This window comes from Eucalyptus grandis, chromosome 2 (assembly GCF_016545825.1).
Source record: "Eucalyptus grandis isolate ANBG69807.140 chromosome 2, ASM1654582v1, whole genome shotgun sequence".
NCBI classification, from domain to species: domain Eukaryota; kingdom Viridiplantae; phylum Streptophyta; class Magnoliopsida; order Myrtales; family Myrtaceae; genus Eucalyptus; species Eucalyptus grandis.
Window position 1 is genome coordinate 39,155,782 of NC_052613.1, and position 12,062 is coordinate 39,167,843.

The following is a 12,062-nucleotide window of genomic DNA, read 5'->3' on the forward strand; positions in this document are numbered from 1 at the left end:
TGTAACGGTGCGAGCGAGACCTTCGAGACTCCACGATCTTCCCTCTCGGATGAAACCCAGAAAAGGAGATATAATATGAATATATAACTCAAACGAGAGATCAGACAACTGGTTTGTGGCTGAATGAAATCTACGTACTCTTTTTATCCGTTGTAGAGAATGGGAGATCCTACAATAGACCGACTGTACAGCAGAATCATGTCTTTCCTACATGCCAAGATTCTTAAGGTTCCCGAGTGATAACCGGGGCTGAATGAAGTTCTTCTAGCCTAACGTCTCTTCTCTAATCCTCTGGACCCTTTCAAGAACACCTTTAACCGATAGATCAAATGCATCTTCATAGTTCTCTAGTTCCGACGTCGGATCCGCATACAGGATAGCCGGAATGAGCCGTATCACCTCCTCTCGCATGGCCAATACATCCTTCTTCGGGATCTGGAGCAATCGCCTCTCAAGCACGACCTTCCCATATTTTACGTGATTTTCCGGTATGAACACGGAGTATTTGGAGTGATCACCCGGCAAATGCCACTTGTACTGGTCATAAGCTGAGCCGCTATGGAAGAAAACGGGAATGCACCCTGCCAACATCGAGTCGAAGGCCGACCTTCTGGTGTACGAATCCCCAGGAGGCTGCAAACAGAAGACAGAACTTTGAAACAGCTTCATCAAGAAAATCGGCTTGTGACACCGGTGTCCCCTGGAATCGCATTCCAATAGCTTGCATTTCCTTCTTGAAGCACGGCATTGGCTGATGATCTTGTCACGGATAGAGTTATACAGGTCTTTCCTCGGAGCACCTGCAAATGAGAACAAGTAACGCCTTTTTTGCCTTCTCATTCTGCTTTGCCATTGCCTTACTTCCACATCCTTCGAAGGGTGGAAGTAGGTGGGGTATGGTATGGCGAAATCGTTGCCTCTATCTATAAGCGAAGACTCGAGTACTAATATGGTCATGTTCATCGATTCGGGCAGAAGCACGAGATTGTTACCCCAGTTGGGGGGTCTGTCATTTTCCCTCCTGAAATCCCAAACGATTCTCCCAGCGACTAAGAAATGATCCCTTCCGCCCATGACTTTCCACTCCTGTCTTCTTCTGAGCCACCGGACTAGATCGGAAGGACCGACATCTCTCAAGGTTCTGTTAGAATCCCACAGGTATCTAGCCACATCGAGACCTGCATAATAGGGCACGAAAATTGCCGAAGCGACCGAGGAATCATCGGTCAAGCACTTGTAACGTCTCATCCTGTTGTGAAAAATGACCTCCAATGAGAACTGATCAGTGGCATACCAACCAGTGTTTCCTAGAACCTTATTGGACTTAGGAAGCTGAGGACCAAGACCGAAGTTTGATAACGAGTCACACATATTCGTCCAATTATTAAGCGACTCGCAGTGCCTGAGCATGTCTTCATTGAATTGCCTCGGCAGCTTTTGAATGTAAACATGCCGCCCTTTGCAGGAAATCGAATCAGCTTCTCTATATTGCCTAATTACCTTCTCTTCTGCAATCTCCGAACTAGGAACAGAACTATTAGTCTCCTTCATACCCTCGAACGGTCTTCCAGTCTCGCCTTTATTTTTTGCATGGTCGCTCCGTACATTGTTGCTCTGAGAGTAATTCTCGGCAAGATCTATAGAGCTATAATTTACAAAATGGATAGGATTTGCATGGAACGACAAAATCAATGCGAACCAAAGGAGAAAGCCAGCCAAGATAACCAACCACCATCGATTCCGACACCTAGCAAGGAGCGCTTTTTCCATTGCTTTGCTATCTTTGAGCTCTGCCCGGCATGTAAGATGTAATTGTCACGGTCCGAAAGAAGACCGATCCAAGAGGTTATCAATCGGCCCTTGACATAATCATCCCCGTGCAGCACCAAAAATCAAGAAAAGGAAAATACTCGTGTTGCACGAAATGACGAGAGAACGTGTATTCCGTTTAGCTACAGAGAGAGACGGAGATTTATTCCTCAAGAAACAACGAGGAAATCAAGCATCGCATGGCCAACAAGCTGCGCACTAGATTAAAACCGGAGAACCATAAAGAAGGCGAAAGGAGGAAATGTTCATACCTCTTTGTTCACGTCCCTAGGAAATCCGTTAATTCCTTTATTCTTGAGATAAGAGCCATGGAAGTGAGAAAGAAGTTTCGGTTTCGCTTCTGGCAATGGAACGTCATCTTTGGAATGAGGAAAGTCCGGCATTTGACAGATTAACGATGAACTACGGAGGTAGACAGGTAATAGCGAGCGGGCTGAAAAACAGGCGAGACAGACGAAATTAGAAAGCAAACTGGCAAATGGGCTTTAATGGGGAACCGACTGGGCAATATCTTTCGGTTCAGTTCGTTCAGTTAGGTTATCTTCTCCGATGAGAGTACGTTACGCAGCTCGAATCGAAGAGACCGCTGGGCCGATGAGCATGTCCTTAACAACCTTCATCTCCAGAACAAAGTTGTACCTGTCTTGGGCCTGAAGGAGCAATGCCCGTCATTTTGTTCATTTGCTCCTTACTGAACTTCGAACATTGACTTGCCAACTTTCGAGAAGCTCGGCCCTACAAGCGAAGCCTTTTGTTGGGCCATGGACCCATTTTGCACCCATATTTTTCACAAATAGGTCGAATGTGAATTATGAAGTTGTAATGGGCCATAACCCACATTCGACCCATTTTAAATTTAATTTTATATGGGTCGAAAATGGGTCAGAACCATTTTCAAAACTTAAAACGTAAAAACATATCAGTTATTCAGTGACGCTCGACCCACCTCTGCCGCTCGCCTCCGGCGCTCCGCCGCTCGCCTCCGCCACTCGCCGCCGCGGCTCGCCTCGACGGAGCTCGGGCTCGCCTGGATCTGGCGAGCCGCGAGCTCGCCGGCCGCGATGGAGCTCGGGCTGGATCGAGCGAGCCGCGAGCTCGCCGGCCATGGCCGAGCTCAGGGTCGCCTGGATCTGGCGAGCCGCAAGCTCGCCGGCCGCGACGGAGCTCGGGCTCGCCTGGATCGGCCGAGCCCCGAGCTCACCGACCGCGACGAAGCTCGGCAGCTCGGGCTCGCCCGGACGGCGGAGCCTTGATCTCGCCGGACTGCGGCTTGGCCGGTCACCGTCGATGGAGCAACAATGGAGAAGAAGGAGGAGGAAAAAGAAAGAAAAGAAAAATAAGTAATAATAACAATAATTTCAAAAAGTTTTAAAATAACAAAAAAGTCGATTTTTTTTATGATATTTGGTAGATAGAAATTCAAAACATCATAATGTAATTTTTAACTTGATCAACTAAAATCAATAAATCAACCAAAATTAAAAACAATTACAATTAAGAGGCTATGTATTCTTGCATTCAAGAAGATTTGTTTTGAACAAATATTATTTTCATATCAATTATTAGCTCATCAAACTTTTTCTGATTAAGAGTTCTTCAAAAGTATCTTAATTTAAAGATTTTTCACATTTTTTATTTTATTTACTTTTTAAATTTGGTGTGAAGTTTTTATTTAAGTAATTAAATTGAGTTAAATATAAATGTGTTTCAATAATATGGTTGGGTATGAGTCGAGTATGAGTCGGGTCGGGTATGAGTCATAAGATTTACACGATAAAAAATATGGATTAAAACGGCTTAAATTGGTCAAATATGGGTTCTCATTTTCGACCCGACCCACCCATTTGCCATCTCTAAAGAAAAGTGAGCCCAGCCCTTGATGAGCTCCATATCTTTTGAACGAAACAAGGATAATTACCGAAAGGAAAATCTTAATAGATGTGAATTTAGTTATAAACTTTTTAATTTAGTTAATTTAGTCTTTAAATTTTTTGAAGATTTGCTGATATAATTATTTTGGGTTGGCAATCGTTGATTTTTCTGAAATTTTCTCTTTTTACCATTTTGTCCTTTTCTTTTATATTTTTTTTTCAATATGAAATATTTTTAAAAAATGCAAAATTTGTCCATATCAATGCTGGCCGTCTATGTCACATAGAATGGCTAGCGTCCATGTTAACAATCATTAACAAAATTGGTTGAAATGATTACATTACAAATTGTCAAGAGGTTTTTAAGTAAATTGGTTAAATTGAAAAGTTTAGAACTAGATGATGGGTTTAAACTTTTTTGGTGATTTCCCCAATAAAATATATCCATTCTTAAAACAAAACCAGAGAAAGAAATATATAGAAAGCTTGTGCATTTGTTTTTTTTTGTTTTTTTAACAACATGAAAAATCTCATGCGTTGCTTGATTTCAATGTTTCGTGATTACAATTTACACATCAGTAACATCGTCAAATAAGCGCCTTCAAACAATATGTTATTATAAATTCGAGAATATGGTTCCGACTCTCGAACGTATATCTAGATTCTACTTTAGTGATGCTCAAATCTCGTGTAAAGAAAGGAACCAATGTAATATCGGAGCACTTAGATGATCTTTGTATGTCCCACCTCGACAAACTCGTACTACTACGTATTCATTCATTTGACCGGTGAATGATGATGCTGGTCTAAGGAGGATACGGATTTCGTTATGGGAGTACGAAGTTGTTGGGATCGGGTTTAGAGGCTTGCGAGCGATTCTTAATTTGGAAAATGGACGTGATGGTTGGTGAGTAATCAAATTCGAGGTGGACGAAATCATGATTGGATTTGCGAAATTGAATGCAAAGGCGCGGACCACATGAGAACGAGGGGAAGGGGGGGGGCCCCTTTGATTTTTGGGGTGTTTATTTCTCTCACCTTTCTCCGAGCGCGTGTTAGGTGACCGAGCGATGTGCGCACTCATCAAGTTCCCTCTCCAATAGCACCTAATTCATTTACTCTCCCTGTGCCGAAAGTCAACTGGGGAGGTTTTGTGGTAGTGATTGCAAACGGGTCGGGTCGGGTCGGGTTTGCATGGCAAGGCGAACTGCACGGTCCGGCCCAGTACGTCGGTCATCACAACTAGTTACTACAGGCCATAATGGGGGCCTAGGCACGTGGCTTGCAGGTTGACACGTCGACGGTTTAGTACAATTTAGTGTTCTCAGAAATTGATTCATTCCAAATGATGCATGCTTAATAAATATATTGGAGGCGCTCGTTAATGCAAAGCCCTTTCCTTTTTGTAGATCTTATAATACAAAAACTCTTTAACTAAAAAGTCTAGTATACTTTTGTATTATCTACAAGACACATCTCATATTCTTGTAATCTCATTTTATAGACAACCTACATCTCAATTGATTCTTATATTTAGACAACTTTGAAATTGCAAACAGACTCATTGGATTGTTCGAATGAGTTTACTTACCGATGACATAGTCTTGAGTTGACGCAACATGAGTTGAAACATCATTTGGTCTAGTTGAGCATACTCCACTTTAGAGTGTCAACAAGACATGGTAGAAGGATAGGAAGGCTCTCTGTGGGTCGAATGGCATCACTGAGCATAGTGTAAACGTGACTAGTCACTTGCAAATGCCAACATCGAGTTTGTATCCACTTTGCGAGAACTCATGCGCAAGATTCAAACTCAACTGTGATAGATCGCTTAATCTGATCGCACATGGGGTTACATGTGGAGAAATTGGAAAGCGATCAACAGTTAATTATTAGTTGTCGGCATCGAAAGCAAAATATAGAACTAGAATTCATCTGGACATTTGGTCCACATAAAAAAAGAAATTCCTGATTGATTAGTTGTTATAATTGCTTGTCCCTCTGGTCTTTTTGACCCCGCAATTTAATCATGAACTTACTGTCGTTCTTTTTTTTTTCTTTTCAAAGGCCATGATAAGAGGTAGTTAAGGGCGGTTGTTGCAGTTGTTGGCCCCCCAGAGATTTCAAAGCATCTCTTTCCCTCTTAGCATCGAGTGTTAATGGCTTTTAACATGGAGTGCTGGCATTATGAAAAAAAAGGAAGGAAGAAAGTGGGCGTTCTTCCTTTCAGACAGAGAAACCCCGAAAAGCTGTTCCTTCTCTTTCTCTCTTTCTTTTGAATCTGCGTAAAGTCGGGGGAACCGATTTTGCCGAGGCGTGCTGCGATTAATGAGAGAATGGGGTCGCGTGTCTTGAGATGCTCGGTTCCCTCTTCCCACCCAAAGCGGTTCGGTAAAGATCGGGCAGGCGTTCCGGAGAAATCGCAGGTCATTGACCCATTGCATACGATTATGGCCGCAGCACTTGGCTAGAAATATTTATCAATTTGCCCACCTCCCAAATCTTAGTGGGAAAGGGTCTTTTACCCTTTACGCTACGCTCTTTTAAAAAATCATTCCTTGTTTCGTGATTGAGGGGCGCCTAATTGAGCTGCATTTAGGGGATCTGTACACATGGAGAGACGCGGAGAGCAATAGAAAAGATTCAATCGACGCCCGAAATGAATATGAAATCCCTTTTTCTAGATAAGATATTATTTAGCGTTATAGCAAGAACTTGGCTTCTTGTTTTCCTTTTCTCCTTTTCAATTGCTGAAAAATTGTCGGCTCGATACTTCACTTGACTTCAAATACACACTGCATGAGAGTTGCTTTTTGAAATGAGCATAACGATTGTTTCATAATAAAAGGTTTTTTTGTTTTGGAGATTTTTATTAATAGAATAATTTGAAATTAATAAAAAAAAATTATTCTTTTGCAAGTACTCCCAAAAGGTTGCCTTTTGGGGTTGGACACCCATTTTAAAAATTAACTTCATAATAGCATACAAAACTACGAATGTGTTTAGTGCAGCTTTGAAAATGCACTTTAGGGCTCTAAAAACCTTTAAGTGCTACCGGTTGCTAAGCTTCATTTTTTTTAATTATTTAAAAGATATAACTAAAATATTTTGCAAGTATTTTTTTAAATAATATTTAAACCAAAATTACTTTCTAGCACCTTTTACTACACTTTACCAAACACTATTGACATTTTATAAAGTATTTTGCATTTCCCGAAAGAATTTCTCCAAATGCTCTCCCAAACACACCCAAACACCTGAGAGAGATTGTCTAGGCTCACAGCAATTCACAGGGCCAAGATATAAATAGAACCAAAAATTCCAAATTATGCCATGTAAGTATATCATGGTGGTGATCTTAGATGACCACAGGCAAGGAGAAAATTCGATAAAATAAATGAATAACATAAGATTTTTTCATTCCCCCAAAAAACAAGGTGGGGACAGATTTATTTGGCCCTTTTAGCAAAATCTCTTGCTCTCACATGCTTATGGTCAAGGCAATCTTCTGCTGTCTATCCGGTCTCCATCTTTCCTCCTCCTCCCACATGCAGATCTTGATAAATTTCGAAGCGAGAGCCGCATGTGATCTGATACGTCCCCGGACAGGCCTCATCCGCCCTTCAAAATCAAGTCGATTTAAGGCCGGAAAGGAATTGCAAGTTGATCGAACAAGTCCCAATCTATATTCAATTTTCTGCATCCCCATGTTGCAGTAGTTGAAGATAAACTACATGATAGTGAAGGCCTGCTCATGACAGACCATACACATCACCCATCCGCATAAATTCCCCCCTCTTTTCTTGCTCAATTTATATATATTACTTTTTTAGGTATTCAAATGAGTGATGCTGAGGTACACATAATGCCACTTGAAGTTTCAATGTATGTGGATTTTAGAAGTCATAGACATTTTGAAAAATGCTTGAAATGAAAGCAACAACATGCGAATCAGTGACGGTTGCACGTCGAAGGTCCCTCTTTAAGAGAACGAAGTTTCACAGACATGGTACTCCATCGGAAAGGCAAGCATAGCACAATTATAGGGCAGGGTAAGTTAGAGCATTGATGGGGGAGTTACGAGCGCTAGGCCACTTTCATGTCCTGGCAAGAGGGTGAGATCGGTGGAAGGGACCAAAGGGAGCCCCTGCCATTCGATTAACATCCACTGCCCTATCCGGAAGGCGAGGTCACTTCTCTATCGGCAATCAAGCTCTCGAGTCTCACTGACCTTTGACCTAGGTTACTCCCTATGCCACCATCAATCAGGCCCCAAGCAGGGGCAAACGGGAAAGATCCATATTTAGAGATGGGAAACATCTTATGGACAAGGTGATCTCAACCCATTAAATTCTCTGTCGTCGAAATTTATTCCCCATCACTCCCGACTCTATTGGAGAAAACTAGAAACACGCTAACAAGTGTCTCTAGAAAGAATACTTCACCTCCGAGACTTGTTGCCCGTGAACAAATTATAATCGCGACTGTTAAAACTTGCGAAACACGTGTGGGGCTCGCAATCAGCGAACAACTAAGTTGACCTGACCCCTAGGCTGGATGCATTTGGAAATGTTTGCGCAAAAGAGATGCTCTTCGAAGTCAAAATTATAAAAAAAAAAAGAAAAAAAAAGGGGGGTGTTGTTAGGTCACATTATAGACAGAGGGAGAGACGTGCCAGAGCGATAGAGACCAAGGCGCAAGAGGCTAAAACAATCAGGTCAAATGAGCTCCCTTGATAGGCGGAATCAAAGGGGCGTCGGGCAAGAGAAAGAACAGATGAAGATGATTAACGAGGTCGATATTTGCACGGAAAATGCTACGCCCGTGTATATAGCCAAGCGGGAAAATTCCAAAATGCATACAGATAGATTTCACGTCAAACGCCTTTTGTTATTCATCTGCGCAGTCTATCATATGTCAATACAAACAACAAGAGGAGTTTGATAAGAATTTGGGTTCGCTTTAAGCTATCCTTCGGACAATGTAGATCGAGAAGATACGACAAGGAGAACGGCCAGTTTTGATTTTGGGAATGTCCGCGTATGGGATCGAAGTAGTACCCATTTGGGTGCGTTTAACGACTAACAATAAAACAAGCCGTGCAGAAAGGAATCTGCATAGCTAACTCCTAATACATGGAAGCTTATGATTCTTTGTAAATTTTTCAATCTCAGAAATATTTTGAAGTAACGCCCTAATCACTAGAACGTGTTTGACGTACCCGTGATATCACATTGAGTGCTGTAAGAATTTTGAACAAAATCAGTGATGCTCGAGAGCGCAATATGATGCGGTCTTGTATTGAATTCAAATTAGCTATCATGGTCGTGAATATTTTTGTCTGACTTGTCGGCGGCAAATATTCTTTGATTAGAGGAACGTCATGGCCACATGCATGGTTCATCTTTTGTGAAGCTGATGTGAACTTTCGTGGAGCACCCACGCGATCGACCATTCGAATAGATCGGACCCGGGTTTTGGATCCGAATCAGTACCCGGTTCTTCCGACCACGTTGGCAATTCACGGAGAGCGGGCTGTTCCTTGCTTTAAGACGAGCGGATGTGGCGTGCGGGAGCACATGGATGGGGCTGGCAACGAGAAAACAGAGGAAACTGTGGATGTTTTGGATGTGACAATAGCGCAATCATGCGGCCGAGGCCTCGTGCCCTCGTAGCCCCCCTTGCTTTGTCTCCCCATTGGTTCATTATATCGTGCGCACATGAAGAGCAATATCATTTACTTTCCAATGATTAGCCAAAACCATTCGAAATCAAGAAATGCAGAGTCATTAACTATCGAAAATGTGAAAATTCCTTGTACATGTGATTTTTCGATAGGATTACAAAAGTCAAGCGTCGGTGGACGGGGGCACGACTTTTTACTAACATTCCAAGGATCTCTTTTTCTTTATGCTACTTTACGAAAAAAGTTGGATTTTTTGGAGAATGGATAACCCATCGTAAGTATCACAAGATAAGTAAAACTCACTTAAGACCGTAAACTCTCGTTGTTGATTGCGTGACGCATCTTTACTTCTAAAACTACGATCCAATCGTCCCCGCGCCCACCATATGCTTTATGGTAAAATCTTACCCCATTCAAAGAGTAAATGTCATTCAAGTCGAGACATGTCGAAAGGAGAAACAAAAGTAAGCAATGTAGAGCGTGGGAGACAGCTAGAGATGCAAGAAAATGCACCACAAAACAGTAAAGCTCGCTACCCCCCCCCCATCATCCTCCTCAATCATCTCCCCTTCTCCCCAAAACCCTTGTCTCGTTCCTCATAAAGAAAAGTCCTCTCCTCATCCTCCCCAGTTCAGACGCGGTTTCTCTGCACCACTAGTCCCTTTTCATTCCCAACTTTGGCTTCCTCCTTTCTTTAGGCTCTGCTTTTTAACGTGAAACCGCGCGTCGTTGACAAAAGAACGCGCTGGACTCGCCCTCGACGACGACGACGCGATCGGCATCCGATGCCCTCCTGTCCCGCACCCAAGAGCGCACGAATTTTCTATTTCCCAAAACCAGCTACGGCGCGCATTTAATGATTGTCGAGCCCGTCGCTGTGTAAAAAGACAGGGTTAGAAGACATCGATGGCTTACCGAAAACACGCTTAATCGATTCGGGCGAGAGAGTCCTCTAGGACGGGGTGAGTGGCTCGAGATTTGTTATGCGCCGATGATTACGGGAATTGGGCCCCGCCCCGGGACACCTCATGTTGGATGCTGCTCCGGTCTTCCCCTCCCATAATGAGTGTCGTCTAGCTGTAGTTCGGCTGCCGCGGCTTACGTTTTTGTCGGGGGCGTCGTTTGGTTTTACATCTTGCTCCGTTTTAATTGGGGGTCGCGACTGGATTCGGATTTCGCTGAACATGACCCATGAAATCTTCTGATGGACCCAGGAAATTTTTTCGACTTTAATGGTCCATCGCGGCCGCTGTTCACGCCACGCCTCGCGATTGACCCAGAGGCTGCGTACCGCTTTAAGCCTTGAATTTTTTTTAAAAAAATTCGTCACCTAATTGTTTCAATTGATGAGGATTTTTCTAGGTATGAAATAATTCTGTGTAGACTTTAATTTGCGGAGATGGGAGATCTAATATTTTATGGTCTATAGTCTCTCTTTAGTGGGTTAGGGATCTAAGTTATCCCTAATCCTTTTTGCTGTTTCTCTTTTACGGGACGGTTGCTTTAAATTTTCTCTTTTTGCCGGGCGATTAGCCATTACCCATTAGCAAAAGAGGCACCGCACTTTTGCCGTTCTCTCCAAAATGACCCTGGCGACGTCACTTAGCCTCTGCACTGTCTCGTCATCTGCCGAGGTCATTGATGTCCATCTACCTCGGGCCAGAATCTTGACGAATATTTACCGCGGACGTGTCGAATTGTGCATGGAAGTCTTTCAACTCATATGACTTAGTTATTCGAATTTAGGTCGTTTTTCATTTTCATTCTTAGAACAGAAAAATTTGTTGGGTCGGCAATCCCGTCCAAGCATTCAACAGATTAATAGTCTCAGAAATTCAATCACAACATTAATTATCGTTGGTAAAAGGAAAAAAAAAGGGGAAAAAAGAAATTTACCACAGATGAAGATGAGAAGAGGACACGTTGCGCTCTGTCAGGAGAGCGTGAATCACACGGTCCATTCAATTAGAGGAAGCGGGAAGGACGCTTTTCCATTTACTATGGGCCCCACCTGAATCCGTATTATTCCTTTTATTTTCTATTTTTCTTTTCCCTTTTTTTTGGGCCTTCTGATTAAACCGATTACGGAAGTTGCGACTTTACAAGTTATTTTTTATTCGTGCGAGCGAATTGTGCTTTGACTGTAACCGCTGGCTTTTGGTCAGAAAGATCTAGAAATTGTATACCAGCCGTGACAAAATACATGACATTTACCCCTCCCCCGAGAAAAAAATAATATAAAATTAGTCCGATGTGGATCTGAATCGACTCGCTTAATCCGTTCAGACACTAATTCACATGCGCTTAAGCTGATGTGTTAAGTCGTCGTTTTTTCCAACACAGCACTGCAAGCCGCATCTTAACATATCTGACACTCATTTTAACCCATGAACATATTCATAGGTGCAAAAAGCCTTTAACATAAAGATGAGAAATGAGCTGTGTTTTGTAGAATCTATATCCATGTTATCTATGCACCGACCCTTTAGCTAAAATGAGGGGACCAGGGTTAGAAAAAAGAGAAATTTACATGCATTATGTACATATTAGGCTTTATATTTGATGTAAATACATCACTCGTTGATTTGTTCTCACATAAGTGCAGGAGACAATAACACAAACTAGCTAATGTTCAACAACACTCCTGAAAAAAGAAGAAAAGGGCAAAAAAAAGA

The 12,062-nt window shown here is 42.5% G+C and overlaps 1 protein-coding gene across 1 annotated transcript; it reads right to left on the minus strand.

Moving 5' to 3' along the window:
- Nucleotides 1-264: 264 nt before the first annotated feature.
- LOC104435323 (xyloglucan galactosyltransferase KATAMARI1 homolog) lies at nt 265-1,551 on the minus strand. Its single transcript, XM_010048097.2, has one exon. It carries the CDS (start codon nt 1,549-1,551, stop codon nt 265-267), a length of 1,287 nt encoding a protein of 428 aa, XP_010046399.1.
- Between the last annotated feature and the right edge of the window lie 10,511 nt (nt 1,552-12,062).